Source organism: Aegilops tauschii, chromosome 1 (genome assembly GCF_002575655.3).
Source record: "Aegilops tauschii subsp. strangulata cultivar AL8/78 chromosome 1, Aet v6.0, whole genome shotgun sequence".
In the NCBI taxonomy this organism is placed as follows: Eukaryota; Viridiplantae; Streptophyta; class Magnoliopsida; order Poales; family Poaceae; genus Aegilops; species Aegilops tauschii.
In genome coordinates, this window is record NC_053035.3 from 414845650 (window position 1) to 414869272 (window position 23623).

The following is a 23623-nucleotide window of genomic DNA, read 5'->3' on the forward strand; positions in this document are numbered from 1 at the left end:
ATATTGAGTCCCTCGCGCCGGCGCGCCCTACTGGGCCAGACCATAAGCGCGGAGGGAAGCCCCCTATTTTTTTCTTTCTCGAGCTTTGTTCTGTTTTTGTTTTTCATCTTTAAAATAATTTAGAAAAAACAAAATTTCCAGAAAAAAATAATTTTGGAATTTTTGTACAAAAAATGTTTTTAAATTAAAAATAATTTTCATGATAATGGATTTTTTTCGTGAATTTGAACAAAAAATGCGTGAATTCAAAATATGTTCATGAATTTTTAAAATACTGTTCAAAAAAATAAAATTATTGTGAATTAAAAAAGGTTCATGCATTTCAAAAATATACATCAAATACAAAATATTTATGAATTTCAAAAACTGTTAATCGTTTCAAAAATTGTTCAGCTCTTCTAAGAATATTCGCCAATTTAAATAAAATTTTCACAAGCTTTGTAAAAATTGCGTCAGTTTTAAAAATCTTCATTGACTCCGAAAGTGTTCGAAGAATCATAACAATGTTCAGAAGTTTCAAAAACAATGTTCGCAATAATTGAAAAAATGTTCACGAATTTGAAAACGTTCATTGTTTCATAAAAAATATTAATGATTTCAAAATATGTTCATGATTTTAGAAAATGTTCAGGATCTGAGAAAAGTTCTTGAATTGGAAAATGATGTTCACAAATAATTTTTAAAAATAAATAAAAAATGAACATGTAAAAAGAAATGAAAAATACGTAAATAGAGCAAAATGTGAAAATAAAAAAGGAGGGAAGGGAGAAACAAGAAATATAGAAAGAAAAAAATCAGAAGAAATAACAAAAAAAATATGAAGAAAACCAGTTCATGGAAGCATTCTAGAACCTTCCAAAATGGGGTGGGAAAAACTAGACTGGGCCGGCCTATACTATCGAGAAGCGCGCAGGAGGGCATGCACTAGCTAGGTTGCTAGACAGCGACCTACGCGCTGATTAGGAATGGGGCGTGACCATTGATGAAGACTTGGCCAAACGGCTTAACGGTCGTCCGAGTGCACCGTTGCACTAGGGCCTCCACGTATAATCAATCGATCTTTTGCTTGGACGCTCGCTGATACGTTGCAAAGTTTCATTACAGTATACAGTATGAGGCTACAATCTTTTGTCATGTAATACATGAACACGAATAGGCCACCCTAACCTCTTACTAAAATACAATACAACAGTAACCACGCCTTTCCCCGTACTCCTCATATACTTATTTCTCAGGCATATAGCCATTGCCCTTAGCCGCCACAGGAACCTGATGCCGCCGTCATCATCTCGGAGCATCTAGCCGTTGTTATCATCAGCAACGCATCAGAGCTTCCTCGGTCGAATCCACACGCCACCAGGATTGCATCGGCAAGAAAAATCTATTCAAATGAAGAAAATCTCGAAGAGTGCAACTTGAAGGACAAATTTGTCATTTAATCTACATCGACTACTACAAACCAACGTCGCGCCCGATGATTTTTTTGCACCCATATATTCACCTAGATGTCGCCAATCTCCTAGACACTGTTATTTTTCCTATTGTTGTTATTGGTTGTGTCACATGATCCGTGTCACCCGTGGACGTGAACCAGATGTTGGCAATTTCAGCATCACCTTGCCGTGGTCATTGGTATGTCATTCCAATGTCAATTTTTCATGTCAATTTGTTTAGGAGTTAGAACATGTAGCTTAGAAGCAACTTTAGACTAAAAATGACTATAACATGAATGTTCTTAGGAAATTAGACCTTCAAATTTTATATTTTCTGAACTTTTAAAAGTACTTATCTCATTCTCATATGTTCAAAGTTTTCCTTTATGCCTATCATATTTATATAGCCCGATACTCGAGCCTTGCACGATGTATTCTTTTACTAGAAGGGTGTCGTCGTGTCGGGTTATTCTTTTTCCCGTTGCAACGCACGGACATATTTGCTAGTAATGTCAAAAGCCGTCTTATATTTGACACAGAGAGATTACCATTTATCTGTGTTATATACACACAGAAAAATGATAAGAATAAAAATTTGACGCGCGCAAACTTTTCTCGCTTTATCAGTTTTGACACTCTAAATTATTATTTTTTACCGCCTAGATTTCGTGCGTTAGGATTGGACTTTTTTCGCTCTAATACCCGTCCGCATGTTTTCCCCACGCCGCCATCTCCCCACCTCCCCAATTCTTCAACCTCCAGATCTATTCCAATCTCCGCCGGCAGCAGCGCACCCCGTGCACCCCTCGTCCCGCCATCCCCGCGCGGAAGAAGCCACACCCACATGCCCTGTCCTCCGGCGCGAGCTCCTATCTCCGCTGGCTACTTCCCATTCTCCTCCGTCGGCGACTTCGCCAGTTGGATCCTGCCGGCATCCATCCTCACCGTCGCCAAGCCGCGCTCCTCCTGGCGTCGTCCGCACCATCACCAAGCATCCACGCCAGTGTCATCCTCCACCAGGAGCTCTGCCGCGTTTTCCGTGGCTACACCGTCCGCAAGCAGCGGTCGGCTCCATCCAATATCTTCAGGCCTCCACCTCGCCAAGTAGGTATTCCCTCGAATTACATCTCCTGTACAACTTTTAGCATTAAAAAAAGTAGCCTCTTTCAGTTTCCTTCTACTTTCTTCTATGTTCCTATTGAACATGCCTGTCGTTGTTGACCTTTAGTGGATCCTTTTTGACTGAAACGTGATCTATCTAGTTGCGGATTGTAAAGTCAAAGCTCGTTGCTGTAGTAGTTGATTGGTACAATGAGTAATCAATTTCCTCTAATTGAGTCTGTAATGCATGGCATGGTGTTGGTATGTTTGTCCGGCAAATCAAAATTGGGAAGTGGCTTGTTAGTCTGGTAAAAGTAAAATCAAACATGGAAAATGCGATGTAAAATCTTGTCGTTTTAACACATAAATGTCTTCTGAGCAGGGTGCACATTCTCTTGTGGTGATCTTCTATGCTTTGTTGAAGTACCGTAGGATCTGCATCAGGTTACTGAATTACTGACGCATAATCTATTGCTGGTTCTGTGAGCCTTTGACGCATAATATATATTATTGTCTGAATCTAAATAATATAGTGCACTTTGCAACACTATCTCACCTTAGGTTCACATCTAACATAGGTGGTCAACTATATTAGCATGATGTTTTACATCATTTGTTCCTGGTGGCAAGAATGTACAATCTATTATTAATACTAAATCTCTCATATTGTCCGTTATGAGATTAGATAGCATTATATGGCTTTTGTACAGTTGCCTTTCATAGTTTGATGCAGTCTCACAAGTTAAAAAGCAATACTTAGGATGTGATTGAAGATGCAACTGTGAAAGATTACGAACAATTGGCCTTCGTTAACAGGTAACACTGTAAAAGTAGATATTTGCAATTTGAAGATAAAAAAAAGCTGGTCGAATAGTATTTTTTTTACTTTTGTAGTGATAGACACAAGCAGCATATGTCAAAATTTGTTACACCGAAGGTTTGCATGATGATTGGCACTTGCAGACGATATTACTGACTTAAGCTTGGCAAGAATGTTGCCTGCATTGCTGCCCTTGTACTATACGTCTAACATGATGCCTCTCGATAGCACTAATAAAATTATGCACTTTCACTGTGAGCATAAGTGGCCTCCAAATCTGGCATAAAATTTATGGTTGTTTGCATGATCATAAGAACATGGCTCAAGCTGTATGTATGCAATTTTCTTCTACTTTTTGGTATGTTCATATTGGATCTCACATAGTTTAGTTCTTTATTTGATAATGCAAGTGCAATGCATGAACTTGGCATATGTTTATATGCACACGTTCCTTTCATTAGCCTTGTTGATTAGCATATGATTTTAACATTGTTTTGTCAAAGACTTTATGTAGAAAATGTAGCCTTCGAAGCATGAGCATCCCAAGGCAGGATGCAGAAAATGTAGAGCCAGATGAAGGAAAATTACAAGGCCCTACAGAGATGGATGATTCATTACCAAAAATCCTCCTGAATCTACTAGTCAAATTAAAATGATTTGTAAGCTCAAACATTTTTTCTACCATGTTTAGTTGAACTGAGCCTCAGCTGTAGAAAGCACACATTGAAAACTTAGATAGGGCCGATCAGCTTTACCAAGCGAGCAATTCACTAACCAGGTATATTCAAACAAAAGATTAGAAGAAGTGTGGTGTACTGTTTCGTACAAGTAGGGTATTTGCTCACCATTGATTTTTTTTTAGCACATGATATCGTCATGAACTAGCAGCAGCAGCAGTAGCAAGTAACTCTAATGTAACAAAATGGCATAATTATGGAAATCTGCAGTATGTGGTAAGATGAGGGTGTCTATTTGTCATAGTAATAATCTTAGTGACGAGCAATTGCCCTATATAAATCCTGGAGCTGGTAAAGAGAAGAGTTCATAATCGTGTCTATGGTACAACCAGGAACAATATAGGATCAATATGTACATAATAAGGGTGATTAGTTAGTGCATTTACTATGCATCATATCAAACCTCCTGTAATTTATCTTCCCTGATTATAGCTGATCTCGTGTCTACATTCGCACCTATTCTCAGTGAATCGCAGAATGCTCATGCTGAAACTAGCAATGCAACCAAGCAAAGTAGCCCTGAACAAAGTGTGCAGCTTTACGAAGTCACTAAGCAGGTTTGTGATAATGAATGTTTCATTTCTTGTAATAATAAGGTAAAACTGAAGTCTTGTTGTATTTGATGAAATCAAGAAACGAAAGTAAACTTCTGGCAAAAGGAGCTCTAGTGAGTAAGATTAAACATATGTGGTCAGAGGAAACATGCTTGGAGAGCAATATATTTGTAGTTTCTGTTCACCGTATTTCAAATGTTGGAGATGAGAGACTGGTGTGACCATATGAAAAATTCAAAACAGTAAGTGATGCTATTGGTTATGTTATTGCCACATTTAAGTCCACTTGCATACAAGCAATCGAATATTCTCCAATATTCATACTTACGATTTATTATTGATGAAGAATCTTTGTGGTTTAGGTAAAAAACAATCAAATCAGCCCCTCTGAACACAGACACAGAACATTGCTAGTCCAACACAACCACAAAATATTGGTACTGTACATCTCTTACAATGTCATGATAGTCTAAAAGGTTATGTTCATCTAAACTTTTCTCTGTTATCTTCCTTTTTCAGGTTAGAGGATTCAGAAAAGGAGTGCATTGCATGAGCCAGGAGCAACTACAGATGAATAATCTTCAAATGAACAAATATTATAGATGATGTATAGATTTTAGCTTCAAATGAGTACATAGTTCTACCTTGTAGGGTTTTCGTAATTATTTGTATCTTCCGTATGAATATCTCATTTGTGAGCTTCACACTTTCAGTAGAGGCATTTGTTCCTATTAATTTATCCACTCTATGCTAATTGTGTGAGAATGCAATTGGTGATGTGGTTTGATCAATCTGCACATGCATTTGTGGCATGAAAAGTGATCGAAATGCTGAACACATATTCAAAATAAATAAAATACTATTTAAATTAAAATATTCCATAGCTACAAAGAAGCTTACGTATATTTGAAGATAAACATAATGTCTCTACTAGCTCTACATAGCATGTATACGTATTAGGTCATGATGATGGTATGTTTCTTTGGACTTGAATGAACATCTCAGGAAACGTCTTTACCTAAAATAGACGATTTTCAACGTCTCAATATAGCGTCCCAAGCCATGTATACACGCTTAGCAAGCGTGTCTACATGTTTTGGGACGGTCCGTGGGGAGACGCTCCAAGGACGCTTTACTAAAGTGACTCTATAGTTGCTTAGAGATGAAATAACACGTCTATACGTATGAAATTGAGCGTGTCTACATGCAGTTTTTCTTGTAGTGCCTCTTTCGTCTCCCAAATCCAGAACAATGTGTCTTGCCACAAAATCCATGTGATAGACAGAGATTCTGAAACAACATTTGATTAACCATCTATCATACCAAAATACTTACTCGAAGCAAGGAAGCTATTAGATGGATTAAGCTTGGAGATGAAAACACCAAATTATTTCATGCTAAGGCAACTATCAAGTATAGACACAATCACATTGCGGTTATACAAGATGAAATGGAACAAGAGCTTACAAAGCATCAATTCTCTAGAGAGCTTACAAAAAGCAGGTTTGGAATCACCAATCCAACTAGCTCTTTTTTCCATTAGCATAGTCTTCTTCATAGAAGTGAGGACCTAAATTGAATGGGGAAACCAAGTGGCAACTATCCATTGCCAACTCCATCAAGACCATCGGCATCGGCACCGAGGAAGAAGCGGGTGATCCAACTGACCCAACAGAAGAGACGCCTAAGAAGGTTAGAAGGGTGTTCCGACTTCCGAGGAAAGAAGTGGGAGGAAAGAAGGAGAAGCGAGAAGGGGCGATAGCCAAGCTAATGGAAACTTTCAAGGACATCTTGGCGAAGAGGGAGAAGGAATGTGTCAAGCACTCCGACGTGAAGGAGGAAAAGAAGGATGAGAGATTTAACGTCTGGATGACGACGAACGAGAAGAAGATCGACCTCGAACAAAGGAAGACCAAACTCTAAGAGAGGAGAGTTGAGCTCGGCGCCGCTTCAGAGGATTCAAAGATGTTGACCATGAGGATGGACGAGTTGGATGACCATGCGGCGATGATCGTGCATGCCGCCCATTTCAAGATGTTGAAGCGCTTGGTGTCCGAGAAGGAGGCAGGTCGCGAGGAGGAGGTGGCGGTAGAGTGAGCTAGGAGGCTCAGATAGCCGCTCTGGCAGGGCAAAAATGTAGCTTTTTTGCACGGACTGATACTTTTGTGATCGAGCGCATGTAAAAACAATAAATATTCGCTTCTTTTTGGTTGTGATCGGACGCTATATATGTGAACCTCGCACTTTAACTAGCTCTCATATTCCTATGCATTTAAAATGAAATTGGTCAGACCTAGCCATGAACGTTTAGAGGATGCAGTTGCATGGACAGCTCCCGCATCCGTGTCTGCGGACTGGTCCGGACCAATCGGGACAAATAATGTGTCCATTTTAGGAGAAGGCGTTGGAGATGCCCTAACTGCATCATCAATAAGCATCAAAGGATTTGAACAGAGAAATAACGAGAACGTTGTTTTGGTGACCGAGCTCACTGGAGCTCGAAAATTTTGAAAAAAGTCAAAACACAAACTTTTTGGTTTCAAAAAAATATAAAAAAAATTTGTGCAAGTAAACAAGGATGTTATGTGTATGTGTGTAGATTTTTAGGATGAAATGCGATCTATATAAAAAAGACAAATTCATGGCCTGAGAAGATGAATAGTATCATGTGTTAAAAAGCCCCAGGTTTTTCTTTTTGCACAGCCTTCATTTTAACGTATTTTACCCTGGAAATTTACACACATGTGTGTTATGCCTTCATGCATATCTGTATTTTTTTAGAATTTTTTGAAACATAAAAATACGAATTTTGATGAAATTTGAATTTGGAGGCCGAGCTCCAAAAGCAATTTTCTGGAAATAACTAATTATATGCATAAAATTTGAACGAAAATCACAAGTAGGTGACCTGAGACAGTGCAAAATGTAAAGCGCACAAACAAATTAACACGACAGCGTGACTATTCATGGATGGACCAGTGGTTGACAACCGTCCTCTTGATTTCGCCTTGACGAGAACATCACCTTGTGCGCGAGGACATTCTTGTAGTACGGGTTATCGAGAGCGTTGGGGGTCACCACGTGTTGGTTCACCATGGGGTCATTGGCCATGCTCATGTAGTCGGGCCTAATTTGGGGGAGAAGAGGAGGCACGGTCCCGAGATGGAAAAGGGGCACCACACCGAGCGTCAGCGATGAGCATGGCGCCGGTGAGGCCTCAAACAGGAGCGACCTGAAGCCAAGGAGGATGCGATAGCACCGATGGAGGGGAGTTGAAGGCTTGGCGGTTCGGGTGTGAGGTGGGGCCGACGGCATCAAAGAAGAAGATGAGGCGGGGTTGTTTAGAAGAATGGTTGGGGACAACGGCATCACGGCAGTGGCACCACAGGAAAAGATATTGTTTGCCTTGTGTTTCAATGTAAGACGAGCATTATCTGTTGGCCACTCGGCTTAAAGCAGTGTAAACCGATCGTGGGTAAGCCGAGTTGACTTTGCCGAGTGTAACACTCGGCATCGTCTATGCTGAGGAGGATTTGGCCTTTCGCCAAGTTGTTTGAGTACTCGGCTTATATTGTTTTTCATGTAGAGGTGTGTGCAGGAGTATCGCTGGCCGTGGCGCTGGAAGATACATCAAAGAAAAGAGAGGACCCCGGAAGGTAGAAGAGGCACCTCAGCCATCCGATTTAGTTCCGACGGCTAAAAAATCCACTAACCTGAATATTTTTTTCAAGTCAACTTAACTAAAGTAGGCCCCAATATAAGGCAGTGTTCGGCAACCCACCAGCTCCTCAAAATACGAGGAGCTGCAGAGTGGATGGACTGCAGCTTCGTACTGTTTAACTGCAGCTCCACGCTGCTCCCGGAGTGGAGCAGCGGAGTGGAGGGACTCCGAACAGGGCTTAAGTGTATGTTTTCTTGGATCATCGAGTTAGTTCATCTTCTCTCTTCTTTACAAATTAATGTTTTTCTCTGAGTAGTAGTGCGGTTTGCTAGTCGGCATTACATGTGCATGTCAGTTGGGGTTGAGCTCGAGCAAAGTCGTGAATGTTCATCTGTCATCGCTTATGCCTGCTGGCAGGTCACAAGACAGCAAGATATATGCCTAATCAAAAGCACATGCGTGTATGTGTATATATGCCTAATCAAAAGCGGGTATTTTTGCGTCCAGCACATGCACGGTGAGTCGGTTGAATGGAAAATGCAATGTAAACTCTTCTGAACAACCTGTTTGAGCTTGGCCTCTGACTTTTGTTGAGCCAACTCAATTGCAGGGCTACAGCCCCGTTGTAGTGTTACTCTGTTGGCCGGTCCTTGACACGTACTATGTGAGGGCATTTTGATGTCTAGCTAATATGCAAATACTATGAAGTGTGACAGCAAAGCTACTTCAATAGTTCTAAATTGTAAATTTGACGAACGAAAGAAAGATGCAAGGAACAAAAGGGGAACAGTTGAGAACTTCTTCAGAGTTGACAATCCAATTCCAAACATATGATGCTACCCAACAGAGGTTTCAGTCACCGCCAAAAAGGTTAAACCATTTCACAACAAGCGCCTTCCGTACCGCGAAACTACCGTCTGGCGCAAGTACTAAAAATCTGGTAAACGAGCAATCCAGCACCAAAACAACAACAAACACCACCCTATAGCCTAACGGGTGAGTAGAGTGTGTGATTCGTCAACTTTCGACAGCCCCCCTCGTAGCTCATGTGGGGGGCTGAACCCAAAAAACTCTCGTAACGCGAGCGAAAAGCCACTGCCTGAAGCGCACCCTTCACTCACATATCTTGGTGAGGCCTCCGGTCCAGGATCCGCGCATTGTAGCACAGGATAGCGTGGAGCAGCCTCCTGTGGCTGATCACCTGCGCTCCCGATTTCGCGTACTCGATGCTCTCCTGAATCTCCTTGGCAAGGATAAGATCGAAATCCGAAGTGATCTTCCTTGGAGGGCCGCTGTCGTAGATGAAGTACACCTCCGCTGGATTCCTGTTCAGATTCTCATGCAACCGGTCTGGGCTGATTCCCTCCAGTACTTGCCCTTCACCAGCTGCTACGAGTCTTCGGATGGTTTCTCTGTCTTCAGGGTCTATGTAGGTGCTGAGGCAGAAATGCAATCCCGAGAACAGTTTTGGTGCCTGCAAACATCATGTTCTCATCATTTGGCTGTAGAAAGGCAACAAAATGTTGCTTTCATTACATATAATAACTGAAATGCATTCATAAGATCCATGACTATTGACATGCATTCCAAAACATCGCATTCAGGGAAATGACACTTCAAAAGAGAATTTGTAAAACAACACTGCAAAGGATGTTTCCAGCTTCCTCGATTTCTCAAATGCTCCCTCTGTACTCTATGTATAATTTATTCTACCTTAATTAATACTAGAAAGCAGCGCTGCTGTTTTCATAAAAAAAACATATGAAAATCTGTTTAGCACCCCACCTTATAAAAGAAAAGCTCTTGGAACATAGTGACCATGGAACACCTAAATTTCTCTAAAGATGCACTTAAAGCCTTTGACATCAAACAGCCTTTGTATGAACACTTAAGTACATATTTATACTTGGTTTTTAAAAAAAGGTAAACCGATTCCCAAACCTTTTGACAAAAAGATTGTAAACCAATCCCCTGAACTGATGCATAAGGCAAACTGCGATTAGTTTTCACTACATATGTTTTTCTCTATATTGAATTCGTAGATAATATAATTTATTGCCAGACATGTTTACATACCTGTTCAGCAGCTGTAGCTCTTCCTTTCGTTGGTCCATAACCTGATGTGCACGAACCATCACAGAAATTCACCTCGTAAGAAATTTCCGGGCCTGGGATCGGCTTTTCCAAGCAAGTTTTTAGATCTGGAATCGGTTCCACCAAGCAATCCACAATCCCTAAGACATGAATATGACGTGAACTCTTTCAGTGCAAGGAGAAATGATATTCTCTGCCGAGCTAGGATAAGTTTTAGATCGCCACAGATAAATGGAAGTGCAAATAGACCAGCAGCTTATTACATTAAGCAGTATGCAGCATGAGTTTGGAGGTAGTACAATAATCGTCAACAATACAAAACAAGGGAGATGTAAGATGGATTAATACTAACATCCGGCTGTGACAACCCATTTCCCAGAGAGTATCGCCATCAGGACCTCATATGATCTGCCACATGCATCACCGGCGTTTCTGCCCACAATTACATGGGTCACATTTTTGTTCCATTCCTCAGCCAAGGTTGAACTGGTTAAGGATGCAAATTCCTTCAAGGAATCCTGCATGACAAACATAAACAATTTTATCATAGCTTGGTATGGAACAGAACTTATTTCGAAAACCAGCAGATTATATAAATTAAATTTGACCGTAAATTAAAATTGCTGCATTACTTGTCCACACACATGTTTGCTAGTATTGTTTAGATATATCCAAATGCTCTTAAAGGAGAGTATTGTTCAGATATATCCAAAAGCTCTAAATGAGAGTATTGTTCAGATATATCCAAATGCTCTAAAAGGACAGTATTGTTTGCAAGTATAGTCTAATGCTACCTTTTCTGATGCACTTAAAGATATACCGAGCAAAACCCATTGATCCACAGGGGTGCTAGACTGGTTTACTAGCTTTTCTTCTCTCCGGTGATTAGCAGAAATTCTTCCTCTGTCCAAACATTGGCTGTAATGATGAAATACAGTGCAAATTATAGAAGAATATTAATCAATAGTGATTGAACATCTGATCAGTAACTTCCGCCACGCATACCCCTGAGGCAAGGAAGAACTCGAGGTGTTCAGCTGATCTACTTGCAGATCTTCCCTTCTATCAAGGACAGATGTTCCTCCTTTAACTAAATATTGGCTGGAACAAAAAAATACAACAAATCAACTACAAAATGAAAGATTGATGATTAATCAGACGAATGGAACCATCTCCAAGGCGGGTGAAGAAAGAATGCATACCCAGGCACTTGTCCAGGCAAAGAAGAATTTGATGTGGCGAGTGGATTAATGTGTTCATTTTCAACTTGGCAATCGCCGGAAATTTCTTTAGCTGGACATTGGCTGGAATGACTAGATACAACACTGAATTATAAAATGAAGGATTAATCAAGTAACATGAAGGTTGAAGAAAGATCACATACTTCTGAAGGACAGCAGAAGTAATGTCAGTTTCAATTATTGGTGAGCTCATCTCATCGCCTGGTAATGGATTAATGTGTTCATCTTCCATTTGGCAATCGACCGAAATTTCTTTAGCTGGACATTGGCTGGAATGACTAGATACATACAACACTGAATTATAAAATGAAGGATTAATGAAGTAACATGAAGGTTGAAGAAAGATCACATACTTCTGAAGGACAGCGGAAGTAATGTCAGTTTCAATTATTGGTGAGCTCATCTCATCGCCCGGTAATGGATTAATGTGTTCCTCTTCCATTTGGCAATCGACCGAAATTTCTTTAGTTGGACATTGGCTGGAATGACTAGATAAAACACCGAGTTATAAAATGAAGGATTAATCAAGAAACAAGAAGGTTGAAGAAAGATCGCATACCTCTGAAGGACAGCGGAAGTAATGTCGCTTTCAATTATTGGTGAGCTCATCTCATCGCACGGTAATGGATTAATGTGTTCATCTTCCATTTGGCAATCGACCGAAATTTCTTTAGCTGGACATTGGCTGGAATGACTAGATACAACACTGAATTATAAAATGAAGGATTAATCAAGTAACATGAAGGTTGAAGAAAGATCGCGTACTTTTGAAGGACAGGCGAAAGAGTGTCACTCTCCATTGTTGGTGAGCTCATCTCATCAGGTGGTGCATGCTTGGGGCACCAAACACGGCGATTCTCCTTCAAAATCAAAACTAGACATGTCAGAGCATCAGTGTTTATAAATGGATCAAGGACAAGCTATGCTCAAAAGCTTACAGGATCCCAGCGGCATTCTGGTATCATCATTGCACATGGGACATGATAACTTTTTCTGCAGGAGTTGTCATAACAACCAAGCGCTGCTCCCCGGAGTTTGCATCTTCTGCATCTCAATCTTTTAGAACGATTGATTTCACTCTCCACATTCTTAAAAGTATCACCATTGGATTCCACTTTTGGGGCCCTTCAGAAACATGGGTAAAGAATTAAAAGGATGGATGAACACTGCATATGATGATTCTAAATAAATTAAATATGAAGGGTTAACCATGCCGTATAAAGAAACTTACCAAACCATGCATTTCTCGTGGACATAGATGGCGTTGGTAGGGTTCCCCTCGTCACTGGGCACAATCCTTCTATTGTGATACAGTACCATCGGACCATGGAACTGACATAGGAAAAGTGAACATTTTTATTGCCAGTACAAATAAGAAGACTTCAACAGACATTTTTTACAGATATGTGTAAATGATATGCAGCATATTACCGGCTCACTGGTTCTAAATGAATGGCAGAAAACGCATTCATCTTCAAATACGCCGATTGGTGTCTGATCTCTCCCCAACCTAGTAGCACCTTTGTTGTCTTCCAGCTTTGCATGTTTCCCAGGACCCTTACCTTTTCTGCGGGAATGCTGGTGCTGCCCAGTGTTACTTGCATTAACACCTGGTGATGCACCTTCGGTTGCATCAACAACAAATTTCCTCTTTGTGCCTTTCGCGGGGGATGCACTTTCATTCTGTAACAAAAAGTAATCCAGTTAGAATGTTGAATACACAATGTATGTAATTCATCAAGGAGTAAACAGTTGGTTCTATTATACGGTTGCTATTCCAGCACTTCTATAGGTGTTATAGCGTAAGAATGTAGCAGTCACTAGCATGAAACTGTGCTCTACTTATATGCATAAGTAATACACGAATCCGTCAGGATTGGGGCAAAGAACTACATCAAAAAATGAACATATATGTTTCAAAGAAGAAAGGAATGCACAAAGTACCCCAACATGCCGTTGAACCTCAAGATTATCACTGCCAGCTTCCATTCCTGCTTCGAGCAACATATCGGTACGAGCAGCAGACTTGGTACCTACAAGCATCAAAGTGGTGAGCTGAATGAAGCTGAAAACAACTACTGAACATGGCTTGTCTTATCATAATAATTTCAAGCAGATGTCTGTCCGGATGAACTGCATAATAACATAGTAATATTTTTGAAAACGATAGTTCCACCATGCCCCAACACCATGCAGCATGGATTTAGAGATTTGCGGTCGATTTGGTGAGCCGCGCTGGAGTTGCCGTAAGTCTTTGACGCATCGAATCGAAATTTGAAAAAAAGAAACTGTACATTATGTAAAACAAAAGATTGAGAAGACCTTATCACCATATGGGCATCCTAAGAATTGGAAAATATAGTCAGTAGGTCACACCGGACGATTGGACCACTTGAAAACAGAATCCGTACTTGGCGCTGCGGCGGCGACTCGTGCAATAAGGGTTTGGAGGAACTGACGGAGAGGAAAAAGACGCAGGCCCGTTTGATCGGAGTAAGACAGGCGAGCCCGACGGCGCGCGCCGCGTCGTTTGCCGGCCGGAAGCAAGAGACGGGACGTTCGCCGTACGGAAGCGAGAGGCAGAGTGAAGGGGGGCGAGCGAACCTCCGGACTGCGTCGATGACGGCCTCGCGGCGCCGAATCCCGGGGCCGGTGACGGCCTCTCGCTCCCCGAGGCTGTTCCGCGCACTCCCTCCGTCGGCCGGCCGAATCCCGGCGGAGGCGACGACGCTATCTCTCTCCACACGACTGGTCCGCTCCCGCTCCCCATCTATACGACTATATCGGGACGCCCGGCGGGCGGCGGCTACTTGGACGACGATGTAATGGCCTTGGCGACGGCGGAGCAGTTGCAGTTTAATGTGGCGACGGGCGGCGCTGGAGAGTGGGCGGGAGGAGCGAGGCAGGGATTTGACAAGGAGCAGGCGCGCGGCGTGGACAGGGCATGGCAGGGGGCGTGGCCGCGTTCGCACTACTTGAATGAAAGAGGTCAGAAAAAGGAGACTTTTGCGTGGCCGGGTGGGTTCTCTGTTCTCTCTCTCGCCTCGTCTTCCTCGCTCACTCCTGACTGGCTGACTGCGCCCCACCGCGGCCTACTGCCCCCTAGTATATCCCTGCCTTTTTCTGAAACGTTGCAACGAAAAGGCGCAGCATGTATAATTCGTCCTCCCTCCGTTTCTTTTTAGTTTGCATATAAAATTTGGTCAAAGTCAAACTTTATAAAATTTGACTAGCTTTGTAGGAAAAGATATCAACATGCACACTATGAAATCAATAATATTAGATGCATGATGAAATTAATTTTCATAACATATAACTTTAGTATTTGAGATGTTAATATTTTTTCTATAAAGTTAGTTAAACTTTACAAAGTTTGACTTTGACCAAATCTTATATGCGGACTAAAAAGAAATGGGGGAGTACAGTGCTCGCCCCGTTCCGGCCGAGCACGGCGGCCTGTGTACGCGCGCACGCAGACACGTGGCGGTGCGACTGATGTCGCCGGAGCTCCGACCGCGCGTACTCCCTATCCATCATACGGAAATGGTCGTGTCAGCCAACCGTGCGGTTGAATGGCCACGAGAACGGTGGTATTCCCTATCCATCATACTTCAAGTCCCAGAGTAGATATTGCTGCTCGCATTTTTTCCAGATCTATTTTAGCCGTTTCGGTGATGTGCGTTCAGTAGGAGGAGACGCCCCCGTTAACTACGAAGACGTCTGTGATGACTTAGTCAATCTCAAGATGATGTGTCAGCTCAGTCATAGAGGCAGAATTTGCATGCGTGCATTCATAGGAATTAGTGCATGTGAGCGACTTCGATTGTACTCGCCTGGAACAGAGGTGGGTCGCATGGCTACACATGCATGTTTGGCGTTTTGGATCCTCTAACTTACTACTCAGGATTTTGGTCACTGGCATGTGGGTCCGTTAGGTGGCTGGCCCGCATGTCAGGGACACAGACTTACTGTAGAGTGCGTTGGAGAATTTGCGCCGCATGTTTGGCATCCTATTAATTTTCTTGCAAAATTTTGAACGGGGATTAATTGGTATAGCAAGTAGCAAATAGCGAAGGCGCACAAGAAAATCCAGTCAAGACCATTAATAATAATTAATAATTGAAGTAATAGATTGTTGCATTGATTATCAGAAAAATTCCTTGGGAAGCAAATCTTTCTTTCCCGGGGTATGTGAGAGAGGAATTCCTCAAGACTTGCCAGCTGATGCGCGGAACAAAATTTACCATGTTGGTCATGATGAGTGAAGGTAGAAACGGTGACAAAAATGCAATTAACTAGGTGAGAAAACAAAAGGTAAGGAATTGGCGATACCCATCTCTTGATTGTTTCGTTGGCGGAGACGGCGCTATTGCCACCAGCGCCACAAGACCAAGACCGTCCCTGACCATCAACGGTCATGATGAGTGAAGGTAGAAACGGTGACAAAAATGCAATTAACTAGGTGAGAAAACAAAAGGTAAGGAATTGGTGATACCCATCTCTTGATTGTTTCGTCGGCGGAGACCAGCGCCACAAGACCAAGACCGTCCCTGACCATCAACGCCACGTGGTCGAGATCATCGCTAGCCACCATGGCCACATAGTCACCGACGAGGTTGGGATTTGCCTGGTAGCTTAACCAAGCGCAGAGAGAGCAAGATCGCGACGGAGAGTTGGCTAGTTGTCTATTCGATGCGGTTGAAGTCTGGGAGCCTGGCGGCGCTAGGGCTAGGGCGATGGGATATGTGGTCGGGGGAAAAGCAACCGGGAGATATAAAGGCCGAGGACACTGCTTTTGCACGAATCTTGTAGCAAATTGTACCGTTCGAGCATCGACTAGAGTGCAAACAATAAACATGTGACGTATTGTTAGGTGATATATTTTGAATTATTATTATTGATTGCCGAGATATAAGATTATGTAATGGGGGGAGGAACAAGATATGTTTGAGTTATTGAATATTTCAATGATTTTGATTCGCGTTGAAGAGGGGTGGGAAGGATGGTTTGTGGTGAATGTACTTGGGTCCTATCAATCATCGTTTACAAGCAATAAAATGAGTGTAGTCATACCATATACTCATATGGCATGTAAATTTGATTCTTAATTTGGTGATGGATTTGTTTCTTTAAAAAAAAAAGGTGGCATTAAGACATAGGCAAGCCTAGTATGACCACCACTAGTTCTTAACGCCCCCTTAGACTTGCATGGTTTCTAAAATATAGAATTAGAAGAAGAAAAAACACTTAATTAAAATGTTACATGCTCTTAAATTTTATAGATTATAAAACTACAGGAATTAGCATAAAAAGGTGTAGAACACGTCACAGGAAAACCAAAAGACTTGTAGCAAGAGGTTTGATACTCCATCCATTCCAAAATATAGTGTGTCCGCTTCCCGAGGTTCAACTTTGACCATAAATTTAACAAACGAGATTGATTGCGGCGGGAGAAAAAATTATATAATTGAAAACTTCTTTTGAATACGAATTCACTGATATAACTTTTGCTCCCGCCGCAGTCGGTCTCGTTGGTTAAATTTATGGTCAAAGTTGAAGCACGGGGATAGAGGAAGTACTATATTTTTTTGAAACGGAGGGAGTACATATGTTTCTCCTCTGAAAAAGAATTCTATGGATTGCTTCATCAATAAAAATGAAGCGGGGAAACCCCTTTCTTTAAAAAAAACAAAGAATTCTATGGATTCATATCATATCCACAACCGCTAGTCACAAATTATTCCACGAGGTGGTTAGCAACGCTGGGCTTGCCTTCGGCAGGAGTTGCCCAAAACCTTGACAGCGTGTTTGGCAGCTTGAGGGATTGGGCATGGGAATTTACGAGGGGGAATTTGTGAAGAAATTAGACTTGGGAAGTAGATTATTAGTCCCATTCCCATGTTTGATGTGTGGTAGTAATTATCGGTGGGAATTCTACATGGAGTTATAGGACTGGGAATTGTTGACGATACGCGAGTTTGGATTAGAAAAGTGAGCGCTTCATCAACCGTTAAACAATAGGACGTGAACGAACAATTTTTCCATTTTACGTCAATTCCCACTCCCACGCTTAATTACCTGGTCCTCCAGGGAAGAGATTGAAGGGAGTTGGACCTCTTAATTCCCCTTCCTCTTTCCATCCTAACTCCCATTTACCTGAGCCAATCAAAGGAATTTAACTCCCATAGACCTTAAACTCCCATTCCCCATCGGCAACTCCCTCCAAACAAACACGCTGTGCTGTGAGGTTTGGGTTCCGAGCGGGAGTGGGGGAGATGCCGGTCCGACGACGAGCGATGGCCCATCCTCCTTCTGCCGCCAGCCCACGCTCCTTGGGTCAAGGCGTTCATCGACATTGTGGTGGGCAGCTGTTACGTGTTGATTCCGCAACAACACATGGCCTACAAGTGTCGGATCATCAAGGACGACTAGCAATAGGAAACTCCCTCATGGTCAACTAAGAACATAATTCAGGGTGTAATTTGCATATTTTGAAGTGGGGGTGCTGGCCAACCCATGTGCATTCATCCTGTCGCACTAAATGTGATCTAGTGGCCGAGAATACACCGGAGCATCGTACCACCAGAGAGGCCGTATCACCAGATATGCTCTTGAAGGCTCCATCCATGTTGAATTTAATCATAACCTCAGGTGGTGGCCTCCACTTTAGCACCGTTTTTATGAGTCCTTCTCCTTTTCTCTTAAAACTCTCAGAATACTCTATGGCAAACTTGCTCTTAGGGGCATTTTGGAAGGGGAAACAGTGTCAAAGTCATTTGACCCGGTGAAAACGGTGCGGCCTAGTCGTTTTGGATTCATTTCACACAAGGGCTGAAGGCCCATTCACTGAGTGGCCCAAAAGGGTTGAGCGACCAACCGAAACCCTCCGAAATCTGAACTACTGAACCTCGGGTGCGGGCTCCAGCGGCGCCGGTGAGGGGACAAGGGTTCGCTCGCCCCAGTGCGGCTGCGTCGTACCGAGCGACGGAGTGGAGCAGCGGCGCGGAGCCGGTGCGCACCTGACCAGGTCGAGCGGCTAGGGCTCGCTCGGCGGCGAGCATTGGAGCAGCTACGCCCACGACTCGGGTAATAATCTCTCATGTCTCCTCTGTTTTTTCCCTCCTCTAAAAAGGAAGAGGCCAACTTTTGTTCCCCAATGTCAAACCCCAATCTTCTGCCAATGTTGCTAGCTTCCTCAGTATCGATTTGTCGATGGACACTTAAATCGCGTCCTTGGTCTGTAGTACATCTCTCCAAGTTAAAAGTTCGCTCTTTTATCTTCAAATGCTGCCTTCAAATCAAAGTAAAAGTCGGGAGTAATCTGAACCTTTTCGCTTGCAAGGACGTCGACGGTGTTCAGGATGACCTTCAGCACATGGCTTGATGGGGTCGTAGGAGGAGGAATTGTGGAAACAATTACTTATCAGGTCTACGACCGAGCCTCTGGGACCTATGTAACACGCACCTTCCAGAATCCCAACACGTTGCTCGATGATGTCGCCAGTGTGGTCTGTACCGGAGCGGCTGCTGTTATGTGCTGGGCAGCGTGGAGGTACTACCAACGTAGTGTGTCTCTGCGCAAGTACGGCCGGGACATGACGGCCTTGGCCGGCAAGGCAGACCCGGTGATTGGCCGCGACGACGAGATTGATCGTGTTATCTGCATCCTCAGCCGCCGGACCAAGAACTGTGCGGCGCTAGTCGGTGCCGCAGGGGTCGGCAAGACAGCCATTGCCGAGGGCCTCGCTCAACGCATTGCTGCTGGGACAGTCCCTGCCGCCCTCGCTGGAGCATGCATTGTGGAAGTTGATCTCGGGGCCATGGTGGCTGGGACTATGTTCCGTTGCATGTTTGAGCAGCGCATCAAGAATGTGATCAAGCTGGCAGAGGATGCGGACGGCAAGGTAATTCTCTTCATCGACGAGATGCACATGCTTCTTGGCGCAGGAGGCGGTCTGGCCCAGAAGAGTACGACGGATGCTGCCAACATGCTGAAGCCGGCATTGGCCCGTGGTCGTATCCGATGTGTGGCCGCGACGACTTTGGATGAGTACCACAAGTACATTGAGAAGGATGCCGCATTGGAGCGGCGATTCCAAAAGGTGCATGTCGAGGAACCGAGCACGCAGTCCACCATTGCCATTCTGCGAGGGCTGAAAGAAAGGTATAAGCAGCACCATGGCTTGGAAATCCAGGATGCTGCTCTTGTTGCTGCCACAACACTCGCTGCCCGCTATATCACTGGTGAGGAATTAACTTCACTCATTGTGTGTTGAGACGCCATTAGTTGATGCACATACTCACCTAGTCACTTAAGCTGTACCCCGCTGTAAAGAAATATAAGACTTTTTAGATCACTTCTCATCGTTGTTAAGGATCACTGACTAATTTAAACTATTTGCAGTGAAGTACCCATGTTGCATTGGATAAGCTGAAATTATTTGTAGTTTGTGTTTAGGGCCCTGTAGAGCATCCATACTGCATTGGGTACATTAAGTTGAAATGTTAATTCGTGTTAAAGGGCTGTGGCCTGTACCCTTGCAGTGTTGGATTTATTAATTTGAAATAATTTCTAAATTGTATTTGGAGCGTCGTAGAGTTCCCTAATTGCATTATTTAGATACATTAAGTTTGATATAATTCATTAAAAACGTTTGATGGAGTAAATTCATGTGAACGCCGTATGTATAAATCAGTGAAGCAACCTGCACTGCAATGTTTCTTTTCTAATGAGTAGCATTTGTTAGTGGCAAGCATTTATGTATGGTGGGAAAATTTGATGAATTTGTTGCTGTGTCTACTGTAGGTCGTCAATTTCCTGATAAGGCAATTGACCTGATTGATGAGGCATGCGCCACTGCAGAGAAAAAGATGATGCAAATTGACAAACAAGAACAGCAATTTAGCATTGCACTAACTTCCTCTGCAATGAAGGAAGCAATTGTTGGCCCAGATCAAGTTGCACAAGTAGGCATTCTCTTCCTAATTATATTTGTGTCCATTGTTCAATCAATGTGATGTGCTTGTCATGCATGTCCAATGTTGTGATTTGAAGGTTGTGAGCCGATGGACTGGAATTCCTGTCACCACGCTTAATCAAGGGGAGAAGGATAAGTTGATCCACCTAGCGGCTAGATTGCATGAACGAGTTGTTGGCCAGGATGAAGCGGTCAGTAAGGTTGCGCAAGCAGTGTCATCCTATTCGCCGTCGATCCAAAGTTCACATTTCCAAACCGCCGATGAAACCATGGATCGGACCAATTCCTAAGGTAATCCGCGAATCTGTAACTTTGTCAGATTTTTTGCCGGAAAACTGGACTATGGTCACGAGAAAGAAGAAGAAAGGGAAGATTTTCCGGCCACCGCCGCCGCCAGGATCGCCGGTGGCGAAATCGGCGAGCGAGATTCGCGCAGCCAGAAGGGCTCGTTTGAACTCGTTATTGGGCCTTGGGCCTGCGGTGGATGTACTACGGGACACAGCGAAGGTCGTGGAGTTTCTCGGTTCGGGCGAGGCCCAGCCAGAGGCCCAAGCCTCTCTGTCTCCAAATCATCCGGACGTGCATGTATCGACACTGCCAGGGATATTGTCGATTGATTCTAGGGTTTTGGCTTCGGGTTTTCCTTCGCTCGGCTCGGGACGGGCGAGGAGGGTCTCTCGTGCATGCGGCATGTCAGGTCGCGGGCCGCCGTCTGCTGCTGGCGCTGCTCCTACGGGAGGTACTGGTCGTGGTGCTCCTCCGGTTCTTGGTGCCGCCGGCGCCGTTCCTACGAGAGGTACTGCTCGTGGTGCTCCTCCGGTTCTTGGAGCCGCCGCTGCGGGCGGTGTTGGGTGTAGCGTTCCGCTGATGGCTGGCGCTGGTGGCGCCGGCCGCGGCGCGTTGCCGGCTGGTGTGAACGGCAATGCCGGGCGCGGCGGACTGCATCTTCAGAGACCGTCGACTACGGGGATGAAACCCAGAGCCGGAGCTGGCCGGGGTGCTCCGACCGTCCTGCGGCAGGGTGCGGCGACCGATTCTGCCAGGGCTACGGCGACGACGCACGCTGCTCTGTCCACTGTACGTCAGCAGGAGGATCCAACTCAGCCACCGGCAGCCAAGGCTCTGGCCCTCGGACGAGGTCGCGGGGCGAACGGGCGTGGTGGATATACTGGTTACAGTAGAGATGGAAAGAATTTCAATCGATACGGGCAGTGGGGAGATGACGGATACGATGCATATGGTGAGGGAATACACCGTGGATCTTCGTCCGGTGGCGGCCGGGGCTTTACTCGATATTCTGATGAGGACGCGGGACAATTTCAAGGGCCGCCCGGTCATTTCGTTGAAGGTGTCGCCGGACCCAGAGATCGCTTCCGAGGTGGCTATCGTCGCGGTGGGAGAGGGAAACGGCCACCACCGCCACCACCGCCAGCTATAGAGGAGGCGTCGGGTGAGGAGATCGAGCACGGGGCAGATACAGTGGGAGATCCATCCACGTTACCCGCAGCGGCAGTTGATGCGGTTCGGGCTTTGGCAGCAGTGCAGGTTCCGGTGACTTCGGGAGGGACCAAACATCGGGAGGGCACGTCTGACAAAGGGTCGGAGAAAGCGGAGGGAGAGAAACTATCTAAGTGGGCGATTAAGAAGAAGAAGTTGCCTTGCTATAGATGTGGGGAGCCGGGTCACTTCGTGGCAGAGTGTACTAATGAGCTTTGCGAGTATTGTCTTCGTTCCCAGCATGTGACTGGGGAATGCCCTCTCCTCTCTGGTCCCAAGCCGGCCATTAACATTTTTGGGGTATGCTGTAAGGAATTGATGTTTTTTGAGACACCAGAGGTCGATCCTCTACCACAGATGGTTGAGAGCTCTTTCCCGGTTGCTATCAGAGTTACTAATGGGCAGTTGTCCGAAGCTCAGATTATCAGACAGTTACGTGAGTTAGTGCCGGGTAATCACCACTGGATTCTGGAGCAGTTAGATGGTCAGTCTTATAAGGTTGATTGTCCCACTAAAGAGGATCAGATGCATTTTCTTAAGTGGGGTTTATGCCGAGTGACGAGTACAAACATTGTTATCGCTTTCGACGAGTGGAAGCAGGAGGAACCTGAAGGTACACCTCTACAGAAGGTATGGGTTCGCTTTTATGGGGTGCCACCTAAATATGTAAAACATTTTCTGATTGCTTGGAGTTTGGGTGGTCTCATTGGTAAGACAGAAAAGGTTGACATGCCTTTCACACGCGCACAAAATGCGGCGAGATTGTTAGTCAGTGTGGTGAGTGTTGAGCATATACCAGATGTGGTCAGCTGGACACATGCTGGAGTCACTTATATCTTAGAGCTTGAGATTGAGGATACTGCAGTCTCGGAGGAGGGAGATGGACCACATGACATGGATACGACTGAGGGTGGTGGTGCGCCCGGGAACGAGGAGAAGGGCGCCGATGATGTACTGCCGGAGTCGGATAAGGGGCCTACGCCAGATAAAGTAGCCAGTTCTACCAAACAGGCGCCCTCGTCCACTACTCCGGTGAACACGCTTCGTTTTGGTTCTTTTGCACCGGGGTCGGCTCCTAGCCGGTTATGGAGCACCAGGGTTGAGGCAGACGACCCGGCCGAGCTTGAGTTACCACCAGTGCCGAATCTAGTCGGCGATGTGACGTTTGCAGAGTCCACACCCGGGGCGCGGGCCGTGTCTGAGAGGGTGGCTGCAGGAGGGGCGCCTAGACAGGAGGTCTGTGGCACTTCCCCCATTTTGACGTCTCCGGCCGATCGGGGGGTGAGGTGCGGGAAGGAGTCCCGTGCTATAACCCCTCCACAGGATCATATCCTCCGTAGTGGCGCTTCGGGGGTGAGATGCGGGAAGGAGTCCCGTGTCGCTACTCCTCCACCATGTTGCACCGATCAGGGTAATCGAGGGACGGCGGTGTCCGCGGGTGACAAGGGGGCGGGATCTGTGAGCAGGCGTCTCCACGGTCCTTTTCCCCTGTGGCACAGGCGGCGGA

The 23623-nt window shown here is 44.6% G+C and overlaps 2 protein-coding genes and 1 long non-coding RNA gene across 5 annotated transcripts; 2 read left to right on the forward strand and 1 right to left on the reverse strand.

Annotated features, from left to right (window-relative positions):
• The first annotated feature begins 2547 nt into the window (after positions 1-2547).
• Positions 2548-5399, forward strand: LOC109747294 (uncharacterized). Its single transcript, XR_012184025.1, has 2 exons — positions 2548-5082; positions 5165-5399. It is a non-coding gene; the product is annotated as an uncharacterized lncRNA (long non-coding RNA).
• Positions 5400-9084: 3685 nt separating this feature from the next.
• Positions 9085-14633, reverse strand: LOC109747291 (uncharacterized). 3 transcript variants are annotated; one of them, XM_040388407.3, is made up of 15 exons: positions 14246-14633; positions 13586-13674; positions 13073-13324; positions 12873-12973; positions 12580-12766; positions 12407-12501; positions 12201-12335; positions 11995-12120; positions 11785-11919; positions 11603-11713; positions 11406-11501; positions 11195-11318; positions 10753-10918; positions 10383-10540; positions 9085-9780 (listed from the first exon to the last, which is right to left on the reverse strand). In XM_040388407.3, the coding sequence occupies exons 1-15, from the start codon at positions 14409-14411 to the stop codon at positions 9424-9426; spliced, it is 2298 nt and encodes a 765-aa protein (XP_040244341.1). In that variant the 5' UTR covers positions 14412-14633; the 3' UTR covers positions 9085-9423. The 3 variants fall into 3 exon arrangements, with proteins under 3 accessions (XP_040244341.1, XP_040244347.1, XP_040244339.1); XM_040388413.3 differs by having other exon boundaries at positions 11195-11303; positions 11995-12129; positions 14246-14632; XM_040388405.3 differs by having other exon boundaries at positions 11995-12129; positions 14246-14631.
• Positions 14634-19002: 4369 nt separating this feature from the next.
• On the forward strand, positions 19003-21487 carry LOC109747290 (chaperone protein ClpB1-like). The gene is made up of 4 exons (XM_020306372.1): positions 19003-19885; positions 20448-20608; positions 20697-20810; positions 21317-21487. The coding sequence occupies exons 1-4, from the start codon at positions 19003-19005 to the stop codon at positions 21485-21487; spliced, it is 1329 nt and encodes a 442-aa protein (XP_020161961.1).
• Positions 21488-23623: the final 2136 nt, after the last annotated feature.

What these genes read in the sequence shown, in the direction of transcription:
- LOC109747291 (XM_040388405.3), bottom strand. Translation starts at nt 14,411, where the DNA reads ATGGGGAGCGGGAGCGGACCAGTCGTGTGGAGAGAGATAGCGTCGTCG. An exon ending in CAGAATGCCGCTGGGATCCT is followed by an intron (nt 12,502 to 12,579) that starts GTAAGCTTTTGA and finishes TTGATTTTGAAG; the next exon opens with GAGAATCGCCGTGTTTGGTG. An exon ending in CTTTAAGTGCATCAGAAAAG is followed by an intron (nt 10,919 to 11,194) that starts GTAGCATTAGAC and finishes TTTGTCATGCAG; the next exon opens with GATTCCTTGAAGGAATTTGC.
- LOC109747290 (XM_020306372.1), top strand. Translation starts at nt 19,003, where the DNA reads ATGACCTTCAGCACATGGCTTGATGGGGTCGTAGGAGGAGGAATTGTG. An exon ending in CGCTGCCCGCTATATCACTG is followed by an intron (nt 19,886 to 20,447) that starts GTGAGGAATTAA and finishes TGTCTACTGTAG; the next exon opens with GTCGTCAATTTCCTGATAAG. An exon ending in TTGTTGGCCAGGATGAAGCG is followed by an intron (nt 20,811 to 21,316) that starts GTCAGTAAGGTT and finishes GCGGCATGTCAG; the next exon opens with GTCGCGGGCCGCCGTCTGCT.